Raw genomic sequence first — 19,029 nt, forward strand, 5'->3', positions numbered from 1 at the left:
GAGAAGGAGGAAAAGGATACTTGACAGATACTTACTCCCAAACCTAATGAGCAACCACCTTGCTTATGCCTAACTGATCACATAGTTCAAGCTGGCATTTGCAACTACCTTCTTCTACCCATTTCCTTCTACCATTCCCTTGGTTTCCAGCATGTTCCTCAGTGAGTCATGCTGCTCCTTCTCTCTGTGTAAGGATTTATTTATTTGAAAGGCAAAGTTAGAGAGAGAGCGCTTCTGACTGTTGATTTACTCCATAAATGCCCAGGACACACAAAACTGGGCCAGGCTGAAGTGGGAAGTCAAGAGCTTCATCAGGTCTCCCACGGGGGTACAGGGACCCAAGCACTTGGGCCAGGTTTCCACTGCTTAACAGGGAGCTGGATCAGAAGTAGAGCAATCAGGACATGAATCAGTACCTGTATAGGATGCCTGTATTGCAGGCAGCAACTTAACCTACAACACCATGATGTCTGCCCCTGGTCATAGCTGCTAACTTGATAGGTGACCCAAACCTTGATCCTTGAAGACTTTGTGCTCTCAGGGTCCTGCTGGCTTGGGGCCAGGCTTTTCCATTGGCCTTGATCATAGGGCAGAGTACCACAAAGAGCCTCTTAAGCATCTCCAGCCTTCCATACTCGTCCTCCTGTCTGTTGAAGAGCAGCACTCCAGCCTGTCCTGCTGCTAGCCTCACAGTAACTATTCCGTGTGTTGACTCAAGGTATGAGGGGTCCTCCAGGACCTCCTTGTCGCCACTCAATGTTAGTATTGTGCTAAGACTTTGAGGAGTCTCTAGTGACCCCACCAGCAGGAAGGTTCTGAGAGAAGGGTTTTGTGGCTTTCTTTCTCCAGTGCCTATAACAGTGCCCACCTGAGAGATGCGGATTCAGTGGCCTGGGCACTTGCTGTGGTTCCTGGAAGTCAGGCTTAGCCCAAGGGTCCTGGCTCCCACTCTCCTTCCTTCTGGTGCCTTCCCTTCACACTGCCAGTGCTGGGCCAGACCTCAGGGTTCCTGTATCATCCCCGCCAGCACTGCATCCTAAGCTGTTCTGCAACCATAAACCTGCTCTTACCCTTTCCCCACTGCTGACGCCTGCCTTGTACCATCCCAGGCCTGAAATGGAAGCCATGTTTAACTTCTGGACCCATATTCAGCAGCCGCTTGGGGCCACTGCTGTTGGAGCTGCTCCAGGGCTTGGTGGCCATGCCTCCATCCAGCCATTCAGAGGCAGGGAGGTGGCTCTGGTCCCTGCCCTTTGTTTGTTATTCCATGTCTGAGACTCATCATAAACATCATCTTAGTACAGGCTGCCATGGCGACATGCATGAAAGGTTTGTTATTCCAAGGTGGCTGGGAGCAGAAAGCTTCGGAGTCTGGAAGTCTGAGCAGTACCCAGGCTGGGAATTCAAGGCAATGGGGAGGGGAAGGACACAGAAGTTGGGGCCTTCCCTCAGTGGTACAGCCTATGTGCTGGCCACACCAGCTGCAACATTACCTTCCTGCCTCCATGCAGGTGGACATCATGCCCAAGTCATCCACCATCTCAGATCCCCACAGAGAAGCAATTTGAAGTGGATGTCTGCTGCCTGGATGAACTGGTGTGGCTGTCTTGTTAGTCAGAAGCATCCAGAACACTTGGGAAGAAGTGTATGTGGAATTGAAGTCATGGTGACAGGAGCTGGCTACAGCCAAACAGCATTGCACACACAGCTCTGGTCTTTACCAGCCATGTGGCCTTGGGCCTATCCCTCCCCTTGCTGTTCTGTGAATATAGACATTTTCCCTGCTGGCTGGGTTCCAGAAAGAGCAGGAGGAAGCCCCAGTTGACAGTGGTTAACTAGGGCAACAGGTTTCAGAGCAGAACTGAATACCCCCTCCACCTCTCTCTACAGTGTCACCTTGGCACGGTACTTCATACCACTATCCTGCAGCTTTTTTAACTCCCCTAAGTGCAGTTATTCACATCCTTGCCTCAAAGTTTCTATAAAAGTTAAAGACACCACTAGGAGCTTAGAATGTTCTGCCACATAGTGAGTGCTCAATGAACAATGTTCCAAGAAACAGACGGAGGAAGACTGCTTTATAAATCTCAAAGAATGGCTCCCAAGCCAGGAGTGTGACTGGTTTGGGATCAGCAAGCATTCTTGCTGTTGTTGCTGCTGCTGCTGCCGCTGCTGCCAAGGTTCAGTGCAGCGGTCAGAACAGCGAGAGTTCTAAGAGCAAGAAAAGGACCTGACAGTAACATTCTCAAGACAACGTCCACCCCAACTAGGTCTGCTGTTTGCCACCATTCCAGAACAAGCATGGGTGTGAATGCAGGTGGCCATCCATGAATCCAGCCTCGGCCTTGAGGTCCAAAGGCAAAGGGTAGCCAGGAGAGCTGAGGTTGAGCTAGCTCGGCCCCCAGCTCACAGCATAATCATGCACAAGCCCCATACCACCTGCTCCCAGCCCTGTATCTTCTCTTTTATGTGATGAGTGGTCCTCCAACTCGGCTCTGGGTATCTGTGGGTTCTGCACAGAGGCCTTGGGAGTTCCTGCCCAGCAAGGGGGTTGAGCCTACATGACTTCAGGCTCCAACCTGCTTCCCTGACGTCAGCTGGGGAGTTTCCATTTTTACTGCTCCACAATTTGAGTTCCAAGCAAGGTTCCTTTGGACAACAATAACAAAACACAGCAAAAAGATTCCATGGCTAAAAAAGGTTTGAAAACCGCCTATGTCCGTGACTTCTCAGAGCCCTCCCAGGGGCTCCTCGGAAGCATGGATCTGCTCTCCTATGGGCCACATTTACAGAATAGTTACCCCACATTTCTTACCTGCCAAGACTGGAACACAGTCACTCCCCAGAGCGCCTCCTGGCTTCCTGGGGATCACACAACAGCAGAAGCCACTCCAGGAATCACACTAGTTCCCAGGGAGCCAGATCTGTGGGTGCCCCAAGATCAATGAAATCACCATGGGTCAGGAGGTGGTGCCTTCACCCAGCTGACTCTGAGAAGCAAGGAAGGAGGCCAGGTGTACGCTGCCATAGGTGTGGTCATGGGAAGTTTGTCCTGGGCCCCCTAGCAGGGGTGTGGGGATGGAGAGGGGATCAGCTCGATATGGACAGTTTCATCCCAGGCATGTGCTAGGCAGGAGGAAGTGCCTGTTGCCTTAGCAATGTCCACAGCAACAGGGCCTTGCCTCCTGTGTCCCATTCCCAGCCATAGTGCTGCCATGGACACCCTGCACCAGATGGTTGCAGATCAGATTTCAGTGGAAAGGCCTGGGGAAGGCAGGAAAGTAGGGCCGGCAAGGGGGTGTGACCCCATCTCCAGCCAGCTGGGGAAGGGGAGCAGCCTGGGTGTTGTCTCCAGCACAGCCCAGCTCTCCTGCCAGCCTTAACAAATGTAGGAAGTGATCCCGGAGTGCATGCTTGGCCGTGTTGCTTGTGTTGGTGTTTTTGGTCTAGGCTGAGTGTGTCAATTGCCTGAGCTTTTGTGGTTCAAAGTGTGTGTTTCTTGACCCTAGTGGTTGCAGTGGTGTGCCTCGAAACACACAAATACACATACATGCTGTGAAGTTCCAGACATGACTCCTCAGGGCTTTTGAGGCATCCCTGGAGAGCCAAATGAGCAGGGCAGGTGTCATAGCAACAAAGAAAGGATGAAGCGACACTGTGCTGTGTATTCAGAGACAAAGGCACAATTTCTGTTTTCCAGAAGCACCTAGCCAACCGAGGGAGGCTGGTCGCTAAACAGCAAAAATAGCAGAATGTCCTTCCCATGGTGGGAAGAAGCACAGGGTGTCACTTGCCTGTTGTTGTGTTTCAACAACAGTAGCCTTCACTGCTGTTGCCCCTGGGTCTGTTTGAAGGAATGCTCTGCTGATCTTGGCGGGGCTTGTAACATGGCTGGGAGCCAGTTGGCTGGGGATTGGTCTAGGAAGGCCTTAGCTCGGAGAGTCAGCCTTGCATGTCAGCATCCTCCAGCAGGCTAACCTGTCCTTGGGGTCCTGATGGAAGTGCATGGGGCATCAGCAACAGCAGCAGCACTCAAGTGCTTTCCAGACCTTTGTTTGCAATGATCAAGTATATTCCATGCTGAAGCAAATCCAGAGTCACAGTCACTGGGAGCTACAAAGTTCATGGCCAACAACATGAATAGAAGGGATGGATAAACTGGGCGGGGGCTGAGGTAGGGAGGCATTCCATCTAACAGCCAGGTGGGAGTCTAGGAAGTTTCACAGGAGATATCCATGAAAGGCCTGGCTGGCCTGATTTGAGTTTGCAAGAAGAAGATGGAGAAGGCAAAGGGTTTTCCATGTGGGGGAACAGCGTGTGGAGGGGAGGATGTGCTGGGAGCAGAAGACGCTGTGCTGGTTGAGCTGGAGTATTTGGAGGTGTCAGAACCTCATGAGAAAAGAGCTTGCTTACCACAACAGGGTCTAGAGCGTAGTCAGGTTCTACTGATGAACTCACCTTTCAACCTGTGGACAGCAGGACTCCAACAAAGTGTGGAAAAAAAAAAGAAAAGAAAGAAAAGGTGGGGAATTTGTATTTTTAAAAGAGGACTGTGGGGGCTGGCACCATGGTGTAATGAGTTTAAGCCAGTGCTCTGACACCCCTATCCCATATGCACCGGTTCTAGTCATGACTGTTCCACTTCTGATCCAGCTCCCCTGCTAATGTCCCCAAGAAAGCAGCAAACAGCCTAAGCACTTGGGTTCCAGGACTCACGTGGGAGACCCGAAAGAACTTGCTGACGTCAGCCTGGTCCAGTCCTGGCCATTGCAGCTATTTGAAGCATGAACCAACAGATGGAAAGTCTCTCTTCTCTCTCTTTCAAATAAACTATATTATATATATATATATATATATATACTTTAGCCATGGCAAAAACAAATGGGCTAGCTAAGAAGGGTGGGCTGCAGGGAGATGGGAGGGACTATTGGCAGTGGTCCCAGTGAGAGATGAATGGATGCGAGCCAAGAGGCTAGCACTTGTGCAAGGTACTATGCAAGACAAATGAACAGTCTGAGAACTGAAGGCCTGAGCTGTGGCTGGGGACACAGCAGGCACAGATGACCTTAAGCCACCTCCCGACACTTTACACCATGGTGACAGGTCTTTCTTTGGGGCTAAATAATGCCAATTCTGAGCATCTCCCCCTTCCTTGTGAGTCAGAGGAATCTGTAACACTTCTCAGAGAAAGCTGAGTCTGCTTGCAGCTGAGTGTTAAGCCAGGCCCTTCCCTACTTGGGGCTTAATTTCTGCAGTTAGCACTGGGCTGGATTCTCTCCCAGGGCCCTCATACCTTGGGCAGGTGCCAAATACTGCTGACTGCAGGGCTGGCAGGGCATGGCTGGGTCTCCAGAACCAGGTAAGGCAGCCAGGGGCAGCATGGATACCTAGCCCTTCCAGGCCTTGCCCTGGAAAAGGAGGCTTCCAGATGCTGCCTTGGGACTAGGCCCCGACATCCCACTGGGCCTTTTGTTTCTGTTTCTGTCTGGGTTGCTCTGTTTGGAATACTCCTGAGTACAAAGTGAATCCATGTTCATATTAGGCTTTTTCTTTTCTAAGATGCATTTATTTGAAAGAGTTACAGAAAGAGAATGAGAGAGAGTTCAATCTTCCATCCATTGATTCACTCCCCTCAAGTGGTCAACACAGCCGAAACTGTACCAGGCTAAAGCCAGGGGTCTGGAATTCCATTTGGATCTCTCACTTGAGTCCTGAGACCCAGGTGCCTGGGCTGTTGTCTGCTGTTTCCCCAGACACAGTAGTAGGGAAGTGGAACAGCTGGAACTCAAAGTAGTACCCACATGGAGTGCCAGTGTCCCCAGCAGTTGCTTAACTGTATTACAGCGCCAACCCCTCTAGGATACTTGTAAGCACTATAATTAAACAACCCCTGCCTCTCCCCACCACTCCCAACCCCATTGTCATGCTGCCATGTCACTAGTAAGGCAGTGAGACTCAGAGAAGAAGTGGGAACCTGCAGAGGCAGAGGGCTGTGGTGGCAGCAGGCTGGCCGGGCATCAGGCATGGGGATTTGGGAGCACCCCACCCAGGTCCCATGCTCCTTCTGGCGTTTGGATCTGTTGTCCTGAGGGCTGCAGAGTGGAAAGCCAGGCTCAGAGGCCAGCCAGGATTTCTGAACACCACCCTCACCACTATCTGTCTCCTCCGTGCAGGTGCTGTTTGCTCTGAACCAGACCCTGCTGCAGCACGAGAGTGTGCGGGCCGGGAGCCTGCAGGCGCCTTACACCACCGAGGACCTCATCAAGCATTACAACTGTGGAGACCTCAATGCTGTCATCTTCAACCATGACACGTCCCAGGTGAGACCCCTCCTCTGGCCCCCAGGATGCCGCTGGCATGGTTAGCAAATGCCTACATGGGCCAGGCCTAAGCTGCCTCTTCAGCCAAGGTGAGCAGGGCCTGTCCTTATCTGCCCCTGCAGAAGAGGCTAACTGAGAGCCTTGCCCAGAGCCACTCATCTTCTAGGCTGTTGTCATCAGCTTATCAAGAGCAACAGTGAGAGCCAGGTCTGTGTGGCGCTGGTGCCTGGGACTCTGGAAGTGTAAACTGTGGAATCAGGGCAGGCTCTGCGAGGTTCCAGTTCTGCATCTGAAGTGTGCAATGCCCAGAAAGCCCAGAGCTTACAGCTTGGATTTAAATTCAACCCTGGTGTTCTGCTTGGATTCAAGCTCTGGAGGAAAGATGACCATGCTGGCCTGACCATGAGCAGGATGGCTCAGCCCTGCTCAGAGTCCACCATGCCTCTCCAGGGCAGACTCTAAGACACTTGGTCTAGCCTTCAAGGCCCTCCAGGTTGGCTTCATTGCCCCAAAGCACTGACTTGATTCCAGGACCCCTGATACTATCTAAAAGGACTCTTTTAGATAACATTGCCTTTGTCCATGCTCTTCACCCCCAGAACCCTTCCAGTTGGCCATGGTTGGGCCAGTCCTGCCTTCTCCAAGAAACTTTGCTGGTGCCCCAGATTAAGATGTTCCTCCAGGCTTCCCAAGGCCCCCATGTCACCTCTACTGAGGTGGTTGGCCATGCATTTGTGGAATGCAGCAGAGTAGGCCACTTCTTGGCTCAGAAAACTCCAGGGCTCCCCATCTTTCTCAAGTTAAAAGCCCACCTACCCTATGCTCCACCCCCACTGCCCAGCCCATCTCTGCTTGCCTCTCTTACATATTTAGCTACAGGTTCCTGGTCTCTTGGCCCTGCCAGAAACATTGTTCCCCAGGCATCACCATGGCTTCCTTTCCTTTGCCTGTGGAGGATTACAGCCTGAACACCCCATCCCTGCACTCTCAGTTCCCCTCTCTGTGGTCCCAACATCATCTCCTAACACACCATGCACCTGCTGCAGGTGTTACTATTCTACCTTTTCTCACTGGAATGTGAACCCCCCAGAGGCAAGAATATGTTTGGCTTTATTCACCAATGTATTGACTGGCTGGAGCAGACCCCAGCCTAGAGTATTAGCTTGAATGAATGAAGTAGTTTACAAATGTCAGACACGGAGCCATGAAAAGGGGCATCTCCAGGGAGAGCTGTCCTAGTGGAGGGCTCCACAGCCTCCATAGGAAAGACAGAAGATTCTACAAGAAACTGCAGCCAAGTGTAGCCCTGGCTGTGGGTAGGCTGGGAAGAGAGAATGAAGAAGAGGAGCCCATGACAAGAATGCCTTGTGTGTGTGGGCTTGGAGGAGGGGCTGGTACCAGGAAACAGACAGAAGGAATGATGCCTGCAAGAACCTGAGTTGGCCACAGATAAGAGCAGGAAGAATGTCCCAGAGAAGAAGTTCTTGTGCAATGAGCCAAGGTCCATAGATAGCAGGAAGAGGGGTCAGGGCTGGAGACACTCACCAGACCATGGTCCTCATAGGCAAGGGTGTGCCACTCGGCTCCTGCTCCCCAGCTCTGGCCAACACACAGTATGTGCAGTGAGCTACTGTCAAGTACAGGTGTGCTGTGCATTTGGTGGGTTGTGAGGTCAAAAGAGAAAACAGCAAGGCTGGTATTGTGGCATGGGAGTTAAGCCGCTGGTTGAACACCCACATCCCATGTAAGAGTGTGTATTTCAGTTCCAGCTACTTTGCTTCTGACCCTGTTCCCTGCTAATGCACCTGGGAAGTAGCAGGTGATGACTTAAGTACTTGAGTTTCTGCCACCCACGTGGAAACCTGGATAGAACTCACAGCTCCTGGCTTGGGGCTTGGGTCTGCTGTTGTGGCCATGTGGGGAGTGAATTAGTAGATACAAAATATCTCTCTCTCTCTCTCTCTCTCTCTCTCTCTTTCTCTCTCTCTTTCTCCCTCTGTCTGTCTTTTAAATCAGTCTTTTTTGAAAAGAGAAGAAACAGAACCATCCCCCAGGAGATGCAGGCTTGTTAGGAGCTCTGACTCAAGGGAGGAGAAGGAAGGCTTACACTGTGAGCTTGTGGGAGTTGCCTGGGTCACCCACTTTGTAGCAAGGCCTGTGTGGTCACCTGAGAGGCTGTTAGACAGAAGAGGTCCCTGGCTGGGCTGTGGCTGCCCCTCAGCCAGGAAAGGAAGGGGTAGGTGACCTCTGGGATGGCAGGCTCAGCGTCTGAGCCCTGTCCAGAGGCAATGGCTTGTCTGTGGCACACAGAGGCTGTGTCAGGCAAGTGGGTGGGTGGGTCAGCAGTCAGAGCCCACACTGGAAGAGGGACAGAGGGTAGAAGGATTGGTCTGCCCAGATGGAACAGCACCCCAGGCTGCACACAAAGGGGACACAGTCATAACCTTGCCCCTAGAAGACGGGCTAGGCAATCCTCAAATGTAGAGAAAACTTGGAGTGAAAGTAGCTAAGCTGAGGCCACTAGGACCCAGCCAAGATGGGGCTGCACCCACAGCTCAAGGCCTCAAACTTCACAGAAACTACAGAGCTACAGTGAGGGAAAAGGGGACAGGTTTGAGAGTCCCTCAGGTGGGGAGGAAGGATGGAGCAGACAGCACAGCAGGCTGTAGGAGCAGGGTGAGGGGATGGGAGGTAGGAGCTCTTGGAGGAGCAAACTGCAGGCAGAGGTCAGTTCACACAGGACAAGGATGCCTGATGAGGACTGACAGATCTAGGTATCACAACAGGAGTGGCATGGGAGATGATGAGGTGCTCCTGGAGACTGGGGGGCAGGTGCACAGATCAGGCTGATCACACTGGGGGCACAGGGTGTGTTGCCACTTCCCTGGTCCTACCTCCAGAAATGGCTACAGGGCCGGCACTGTGCCCTGGTGGATTATGCAAGTCAAGGAACCTACACCCAAGTCCACCTCTCAGCCCCAACCCCATGCTGCTCACCCAGGGCCCTGGAGGCCTTGTAAGTCTTCTTGAAAATGTGATTGTGCATCCTGCACTTAAACATGTCATTGGAGATTTAAGGCCCCCTGACGTTCCTAATGACATCATTAATTTGCGTCCACCCAGCCCTGGCCCAAACCCAGGCCTCTATCCTTGGCCAGGAGCCAAAGCCTATCAGCATGAGGTACGTGGAGAGACTGGGCAGCCAAGGGAACCTGTGCATCTGGCCCAGTGCCCACCTGGCTTGAAACTGAACTTTGTGGTGCTTGTCCCTGTTCATGTTCTTCAGCTCCTTGAGGAATGAATGGGAATTCATCTTTGCACAAGTACGCATCTGTGGCCAGCAAGCAAGGCAGGGATAGTGTGGGGGGGTGGTCCATAGCCCCCAGAGAGCCTTGGCAGAGGGAGAGGAGCAGAACGCTGCCTTTCCTTCGTGTCTGATCTCTGCCCCTTGCCTGAGGCCTCCTTTTGCTGACAGTAGAGAAGGTAGTGAAGCCAGCTCCATTCCCCAGGCTGGGTGCGTAAGAGCTGGTGTCAAGGCCTCCTTTGTACCATGAACTGTGGTAAGCACTTTGCAAAACACATTAGATCCCTACCACAACATATAGTACCCCTAAATTACCAGTTTGGAAACAATGTCTAAGAGGCCAAGTGACTTTCTAGTACACAGCAAATGGGGGATTTCAACCTAAGTCACCCTGGCTGTTTGACTTCAGCTGTCTGTGCAGGCCTTAATTGAGCATGATCAGGGCTGCTGCGTACAGCTACACAGGCTGTACACTATACAGGTTTAGGGACACTGGTCGTGTCATTGTCTTGTTCATCCCAAAACAGCAAACCAGGTCTTTCTGAAATAAAAGTGCCACACTACATGCATCTGTACCTCTCCTATCACTCCGGAGTTCCCACTGGCTCTGGGATAGCAGAGTGCAGAGGCTGGTGTCCCAGACTCCTCAAAGTCCCGCAGGATTCAGCCTCCACTGGCCCCCTCCCTTGTCTTCAGAAGGAGAGGTGATAGCTCAGCAGTGGCTCTAATGGGATGAATGGGTCTTTAGGGGCCTAAGGTCTATGGGAAGTCAATCTCTTCATGCCAGAGACTCCATCAATCTCATCCTCCATGAGGCTAGGGTCTTGGACTTTGCACCCAAGCAGGTGAAGTTGGAGAAATGGAAAAGGGCATGCCAAGTGGATGATGACAGCTTGGGGGCCAGCATGACTGTGATGGGTTGTGGGGAAAGCAGAAATATGTTCTGACTCCTTGCCTCTGTTCTCTCTGTAGTCCACACATGCTGGCAGGATGGGGCTGCAACATCTGACATGCCTTTGGGCAGAACACAAAGCCCAGGAGGGGAAGTTCTGGTCAGGAACAGCACAACATCATGTTCAAGTTCAAGATACCATCTGAGATTGCAAAGGTTCTGAACTTGAATCTGGGGTGCTCTCTGCCCAGTTCAGGGTGTGCAGGTGATGCTGTCATTGGACCATAAGGCTGCTGCATACAGAGAGTGGAGTGATGACGAGGGGCCCAGAGCTGAGGAAGTCAGCCACTTCCCAGACAGATTGCTGAACAAGCCATCCTGATCAGGGTGGAGTGAGGGGGGCTGGTTTGGGGACGGGCAGGTAAAACTGTGCTTATATCCTGGGCAGTGGTGGAGCCAGGGATGGGGAGAAACAAGAATGGCTGTAGATGGTGACTTAGGCATTGGCAAAAACAAAGGTGGTGACTCCCTCTCTCATCTCTATGGGGGTGGGAATGGCCAGACGCAGCTGTGGTGGCACCCACCATCTCATTTAATCTCCACAGCACTGGCAGTCCTTTCTAATTGATGAGAAAGCCAGGGCTCAGGAAAGCTGAGCAACCTTCCCAGCACCACCTCACACTGGAACGGAGACAGAAATGCAGGTCATCCTGACCCTGCAGTGCACTCCTGTTTTGCCACAGCAGACCCCCTGGGTGCCCCTCCCCACCCTGAGGCCAAGGGAGGGCAGTTCAGGAGCTGAGCACTGCCCAAGCCTCCTGGAACCTTGGCAAATGCAAGCTGAGTGGGCAAGGCGGGCCATGTGGCGTGCTGCACAGTACCCTGGGAGGCTCACAACCTGCTCTTCCCACCCTGGATCCCTTTCACATAGCCCTGGAGATCCTCCAGGCTTCTGCTGTCAGCCTGATCTGGCAGTGCTCTCGCCTCAGAGATTCTTGGAAGTCATGAGAGACCCATCACCTACTGTTGGGGCTAGCATGGACCCACCCACCCAACCCGGCTCTGACTATGCCCCACCCAGCACTGAAGCAGCCTCTGTCTTACCTTTGCAGCTGCCCAATTTCATCAACACCACACTTCCGCCACATGAACAGGTGACCGCCCAGGAGATTGACAGCTACTTCCGCCAGGAGCTCATCCACAAGAGGAACGAGCGCATGGGGAAGCGGGTCATGGCACTTCTGCGGGAGAATGAAGACAAGATCTGCTTCTTTGCCTTCGGAGCAGGTTTGGACCAGCGTGGGGAAAAGCATGGGCAAGGGATCTGGGGAGGTTTGCTAGACTCAAAGCCTAGCCTCTTCCTCAAAGGGACAAGTCAAGGTCCTCCAGGGTGGGAGGAAAAGCCACCCAGCTCTCAGCAGCAGAGACCCAAAGCAGATCACCTACCTGCTCCTGACCAAGGCTCTCCATGGACAAGGGAAGGGTCCTGGTTATAATACCCCCTCATCTAGATGCCCAAACTGCTGTGGAACTCCCAGACTCGATTCAAGCTGAAGTTCCTTTTTGCTTAGGGACTACGACTCCTGGAAAAGAGGACCCCTCCAGACAAGACAGAACCTCCTTAGGGCCAGTTGGGAGATGAATGACCTCATGAATCTTATGTTTAGGGACCCTGTAAGGCTGCCTGCTCTACTCCCTCAATGGACTGCACTAATTCTAGTAAGAGGTTGATTTGCAATTATAAAAGCCAGGATGAGGAGACTTTAAGCTCAATGGGAACCCAAAAATTGATGATCTCCACCTCTCATCCAAGCCGCCAGAGAGGTTGGGTTTCAGTCCCTTATCAAGATCATGTAGTCATACTGGGACCCCAGAGGTGACACCAGCTCACCTGGGTCAGCATAACCTCATGTCCACCCACAACAGCCAGGGCCAAAGCCAGGAAGGCAGCATGGCCCAGCAGCAGCAGCCTCCACTCACAGCTTCAGAGCCTGGCCCAGGCCCTGCACCTGAGCTGGGCCCTTGGCCAAGGCTTGTTCCCGCTTTATAAATGGGCGGTGATTACAATAACTATTTGATGAATGGAAAATACCCACCTTGTACAACATTGTAAAGGTGGTTTAAATAATGGACTATGTGGAAGGAACTCAAAAGGCAGAACAGTTACAGGAAATTATTATAATAATGAATAATAGGTATCTGTATTGCAATGTGGAACCTTGCACTTGACACTCTGTTCTAGTGGATGGGCCCTCTTCTTACAAAGTCAGGGGCCAGAGCCACTCAGTCTCTCTCTCCCTGCTCATTTGCCTCTTTTCCCTCTTCTCCTTTTTCCCCCTTTCCTTCTCTGCAACTGTCTTTGTCGTCAACAGCCGGATCTACATTAGGACCAAATGTTCTATTTTTCTTTTAGAGACAGCTTTTGTTCAGTAGCTGATATCAATCAACACCAATGTCTTCTGTCACCTGCTGTTTGGGTTGTTCATGTCATCACCTGCTTTGTGAAAATTTTAGAACTGCTCGCAGTACCTGCTGTGGCACCCAGTTCTGCAGCCTTTGTCTTTCTCTCCCAGGGCCTGTCACCTGCACACTGTCCTCCAGGTCCTGTGAACAGGGCCTTTCCTTGAGAACATTCTGATTCATAGTGGGGCATGCCCGCTGTTGAAGCTCTCGCCTTCCCTACATTCCAATTCAATTCCAAATCCTTCAAGAGCGAGAGTCAGGGGTCTGTCTTCCTCCTGTGTAGCCCTCAGTGCAGTGAAGGGCAATGGGCGGGGCCCAGGAGCGGACACAGGTCACAGCTGCTGTATGCGAAGTGTTCTGTGTTCCTGTTCAAGCCTGTTCTGGCCTGGGGTGGCCTCTGGCAAGCCCTTTCCTGTCTTACACCCATCATTTCCTCATTGGAACAAGAAGAGCCAGCTCTGGCTTGACAGCTGCTTACATACAAGCTTCTGACAAGGGTGGGATTCTTGCAGGCCAGCCTAGAAAGCTTCCTGGGGGAGCCAGCAGGTACTGACCCTTGGCTGAGCTGCACAGAGAGGGCCAGGTCACTTCCAGCACTGCTCCCAGTTAGGGGCCTGGCAAGACTCAGGACAGCCTGGGTAGGTCCTACAAGGAGGTATACCCCAATTCCCTTACTCTCTCACTGTCCAACTGCCTCCCTCCAGCCTCCTTATCAAGTCCTGTACTGGACTAGGTACAGGAGAACCAACCAGCCCCCAGGTTATACCCCAGGCCTAGGAGGAGCCCCCACACTACACAGTCCGTGGGGGAGCCAGCACCCCTGCCCCAGGGCCCAGGATCAGAGTCACCCCTGGCCTGCAGGGGTCAGACACCAGCTCATCTGCTTTGTACCAGGAAGCAGGGGAGAGTCTAGAGACAAGAAAAACTCCAGGGCATGTGCTAGCTTCCCTAACCAGAAACCTGCTTTTCCCAAAGCTCCAAGTTCGTGCAGACATAAACGGCCCTGCAGGCAGCAGGCCAGCACACAGCCATCATGCCTGGCCTCAGGGTCTCCTAGCTCCAATATTCAGTCACCCCCTGGCCAGTGTTATTGACAGACCACCAGCAAGACTTCTCACCTGTTCATTCTGTTCATATGAACAGGACATGTCCCAGGCTAAGCATCCATCATCCCCAAGTATCCTCCTCGCCTCCAGACTACTCTGCCTTGCAGCCTAGGAGGGATGCAGGGCCTGTTCGTGCCCTGCCCTTGGCTGTAGAGCAGCAGGCAGCCCTTACTCATTGTTATGGTCTTGGAAGCATTTAGTGAGTTGAAAGAGTATAACTACAATTACCCAGCCCTATAACAAAATCTCTGAGGTTAGGTGTTTTCTAAAGAAAAAGGCTTATTTGGCTCATGGATCGTGGAGGCCAAAAGTCCTTCCCCAGCTGTGTCAGCTCATGACAGGTGGCATTGTGGTAGATGTGCATGTACAGGGTGAGATGGGCCAGGAGGCTGTAACAACTGCAATGCCCCAGTAACCCAAGGACCTCACCCTATTGAACCCCACCTCTCAAAGTCCCACTACCACCCAGTTTCTAGTACCTGAACTTTTGGGGGAAGTACCCAAGCTGCATGCATATGGTAGCAGTGGGTGAATGAAAGAATGAGTAGGTGAACGAAGGACTGGAGATATACCTGTCCTGGTCCCTGCCCAGGCCTGCAAATAGATTCAGATAGGAGAGCTGTAAAATCAGGATGCAGCAGGCTCTACCTCGACACTGTGGGTCCTCTCTGCCAAACCTGTGGACCCAGTGCCATGGGCAGCTCTGTCTCCTGGCTCAGCCATGCCTGCAACCAGTGGCCCACCCTGCATAGCAACTATCCTCCCAAACCAAGAATGCCACAGCTGACCAGAGCCTCCAAGCTCAAGCCTGCCTACCTTGTTTTAGCTGTGGGTGAACTGGAGACCCCAAGGATGGCAATAGTATGGACAAAACTGAATAATAGTGGGGATAGCCAGGGCCCAACCCCAGGCCTAAGCACTGGGACCCAAGGGCTCTGTCTATGCACAGGGCCTGGTACACAGTCAGTGTACTGGCACAGAACAAAGTCCCATGAAATCTGGGGGAGATGAGTCCCCTCCCAGCTCCCCACATTCTGATGGCCAGGCAACTCCCAAGTCCCAGAAGCCTGCAAGACTTCTGTGCAGGGAAACCCTCCTTCCTCCTCCCACTAAGTCAGGGTTCTTCCTGCAGGTTGTTCCTGGGCCTCCCCAGACTACCAGGCAATGAGGATTTTGGCTCTCAGCTGGACACCTGCTGTGCATCCCCTGCTGGGTCCTCAGAGAACACAGAGGACCCAAGGTGGGTGGGGGAGAGGCTCCATGCCTCCCGGAAGCTATCTAGCCACCCTTTCCTTCCCTAGGGTACTGGTCCACCTGCACCAAGGTGTGTCCAAGCCAGGCCTGAGTAAGTACCTGGAAAGATGCCCAGCCTTGCCAGATGTCTGAGCGCAGCTCTGCTGATTTGTCATTCTAGCACAGGCTCCATTCAAAGTCCAGCAGGAGGCCTAGGGCCAGCATAATCCCTCCAGTGCTCATTCAGACCTCAGCCATCCACCCTGGCTTCAGAGCACTATCCCAAAGACCCAGAAGGACAGACCAGGATTTTCAGTGTTGCCAGCAGTCTTGTCACTCCCTGTTCTGTTCCAAAGGAGCCACAGTGTGGAGGGCAAGAGCTGTGGAGCCTGGCTCCCTGGGTCTAATGGGCTATTCTACTGTTGAATGCAAAGAGACGCCAGGGAAGCTCTCCTAGGACCTCAGTCACTCGTCCATTAAATGGGGATATGTACCTGCCTCACTGGAGTATGCTGGATATGTTGGTTTTAGATCCTAGGGCTAGACTGTCGCCGACCAGCAGCGACACTAATGACGAGGCACACTTTTGAGGGTCAGGAAAAACAAGAACCGCAACCGGACCCCTTATTGCCAAAAGCGGCTGCATTTATACCTTCTCTCCACTGCCTTTTTCCCTGTTGGTCTTAGCTTTTCTCCCTGCTTTTCTAGCACTCTCTCCGCTGCTTTTATACCTGTAGGTCTTACAGCTTTTGTACCCCTCTCTGGTGCCCCGTTCTTCTGCCTATAGGTCTTATTGCTTTTCTCCCCATAGGCCTTTATACCCCTCTTTCTGCTGCTTTCCCTTCTCTCCACTGTTTTTCTCTCCATACGTCTTGGATTCTCTCTCCCTCTCTGCTGCCCCTTTCTTCTCCCTGGAGGTCTTACTGCTTTTATATCCCTCTCTACTTCCCTGTCCTTCATCCCGTCCATCTTATTGCTTTTTAGCGGCTGCTTTTATACTGCTTTCCACCAATCACTTCTCCCAGTGGGTCCACCCAGCGCTACCTGATAGGCCAGAAGCAATGACATAATCACAGCAAGGGCATCAGCCTATCCCTGTGACTTCCTGTTTACCTGCTGGTGAGATCAACCCCACCTCCTGACCCTGGGCCAGCCACCATCCTGTAAGGGCCTTTCCTATTCCTGGGAGCGGCTTCAGCACCCCACTCTCCACACTAGACTGTCTACCATATAGAGGGACACTGAAAATGAAGGACCCACTCAGTGGCAGCCAGCACTCCAGACCCTGACTACCTCATCTGTGAATTTTGTGGTCATACCACCCAGTGGGTTTTGTTAGAGTCATGTTGGAGTTAACAGCAAAATGAATAGGGGACAGATGGCTTCCTTGAGACCTTGCAGGCTAACCATTCATGCAAATGCTAGCTATGGGTCTGTGTCCTGGCCAGTCCACCCCACTGCCACCCCCGTGGCCCTCTGTTAGACTTTTGGGAGAGCTGGCAGAAGTCTATGTTTAGTGGAAACACCTGTCCTTCATGCCTATACTCGGCAGCACAACTCTTCCACCCCTCCCAGAAGCTCCTCAGCAGGTACAGGGCAGATGGGGTGCCTGGATGACATCTGGGGGCCCAGAATAGGATCTGCCTCCTTAGGAAGTGGTCACGGTCCATGTACAAATTCGGTTCTTCTAGAATGCACACAGGCTTCTGCCCTGAGGGCTGTGTTGGCCTGGGAGATCATGCGTTTGGACAAGTTAAGCCTCAATAGCCCTTTCCCCCAAAGTCTTCTAGTCTGAGGAAGTTGCAGGTGCCAGATTTCCTCCAATCTATAGGTAACAGAAAAGTAACTGCTACTGGCAATGTTTTTTAGCCAAGTTTATCCAAGTTATGGATTCATCTTACATTCTGAATACATCTCCTTTCTACTGCATTTGAAGTGAAAATTCCCTCTGTTTAAAACAGGTGGATTTCAGAGTCCCACCTAGAGAAATAAAGTCAGCAGCCTTGCTGTTTCCCACTCATTCTTTTACCTGGAGACTGGCCATTTGGGAGAGCTGGCAGCTGTGTGGGCAGAAGTCTGTGTTTAGTGGAAACACCTGTCCTTCGTGGCAGCACATGGTCGATGGCTTCTAACCAGCCCTCCACTCACCTTCAGAGGCGCAGCAGGGTGGGAATCATTAATTTGACAGGGGAGAACAGTTGACACCAATGTCAGGGAAGCCCCAGATCTGACCAGAACAGAAAGTCCATTAGATTTCACCTCATGGGCCAGCTGTGCTGGTTGCCAAGCACTACCTGGATCCTGTTACACACGGGATCTGTCCACCCTCTGGGGAGCAGAGTTGCTAACGCCCTGATGAAGAGCCATAGGGGGTCTAGCTGTCTCAAAACTCCCTTTAGGAGGTGAGGCTGGGTTGACCAATGAATGAGAAGGTCTAAGAACCTTCTAGAAAATAAATTCCAGGCCCTGTTGGGTAAACCTTGCAGGCAGAGGCCAGAGGAAGGAGTTTCATGCTAAGCAATAGGACTTGAAGGAGGCGAGACAGTGGAATCATTAGCAGATGAATCTGAGCACAGGTGGAGTCGAGGACACAAGGGCAGTAATGGAACAGCCTGATGTCCTGAAAAGCTCTTGCATCCTGAGACCGTCCACATCGTGTTCTAAGTCTAACCCTCACAGTTCAGCTGGCTGAATAGCCCTTGGACTGATTGGCACTGAAGGGAAGCAGGGGCAGTCCAAGTGGGCTTCCTGGAGAAAGTCAGAAGCAGTTAAGCTTCTGCTGGACCTAAGCTAGTTCCAACTGTGTTTCACTGCCTCTCATCATCCCAAGGTCTTCAGAACCAGACTCACCCACCTGCTGCCTGAAGCCCTGCTCCTCCACATGGCAACCTCAGGAATGGCTCTCCCCTGAGCCTCACATGGGGCGAGTGTAGCCCCAGCAGTGAGAGGAATATACACCCAGCCACTCTCCTCCTCCAAGCCAGCACCCATGGCCTGCCACATCTCCAAATGCAGCAAGAGGCCGCAGCAGCCAGAAGTGTTGCAGAATTGCCCATGGCATTTCACAGGCCCCTGCCAACCCCTCCACGTGGACGTCTGGCAGCCGGCCTTCCTGCCATGGGCTGCGATCCCTGTCCAGGATTTCTGTTCCCCGTCCAGAGCAGCCAGCCAGAGGCACAGCCCAACCTGGCTTGTCTCCCACTGTGTGTCTCCAGGTCAGAGAGAGGACAGAGTGCCAGGGACCCAGCTGCATCTCTAGGGCGGCTGTCTCCATGTGCGAGGACCCAGGAATCTCAGCTGCGGCTGAGCATCCTGGCTGGAGGATGTGTTGAAAAGAACAGGAGTGAGGGAGCCAGACTGCGTGAGTTGGGAACCCAGCCCTTCTCCCCAGAGAGTACCCATGGGTGGTCAGTCCATCAGCCTGCACTTGTAGGACCCAGCACCCTGGGATGTGAGCTCTGCTGTTGCCACCATTATTGCAGAGACCCTGAGAGCCTATGTTCCCTCAAGGACAGGCCTCCCAAATGAAGACAGCATTGGGCCCCCAGGGCTGAGGGGACCAAGCTGGGATGCTACAGAGAAGTCCCAGGAGCCAGGTTCAGCTCCAAGGGATGGTGAGGCTCAGGAGAGAGGAGCCCCTGTCCCTGCAGCTGGGCAAGAGGACACAGGTCAGATCCTCCCGTAAGGTTCCCTGGGGCCTGGGGTGCTGTG

At 52.6% G+C, this 19,029-nt stretch overlaps 1 protein-coding gene across 1 annotated transcript in view; it reads left to right on the forward strand.

Annotated features, from left to right (window-relative positions):
- Positions 1 to 19,029, forward strand: part of TRABD2B (TraB domain containing 2B) — a 185,876-nt gene that overhangs the window by 150,226 nt on the left and 16,621 nt on the right. Inside the window, exons 3-4 of the mRNA XM_040978621.1 lie at positions 6,174 to 6,320; positions 11,629 to 11,803. Of these exons, the coding sequence (XP_040834555.1) occupies positions 6,174 to 6,320; positions 11,629 to 11,803 (322 nt within the window). The remainder of the gene's footprint in view (positions 1 to 6,173; positions 6,321 to 11,628; positions 11,804 to 19,029) is intronic.

Source organism: Ochotona curzoniae, unplaced genomic scaffold (assembly GCF_017591425.1).
Source record: "Ochotona curzoniae isolate NIBS_2020 unplaced genomic scaffold, NIBS_Ocur_1.0 contig_291, whole genome shotgun sequence".
In the NCBI taxonomy this organism is placed as follows: Eukaryota; Metazoa; Chordata; class Mammalia; order Lagomorpha; family Ochotonidae; genus Ochotona; species Ochotona curzoniae.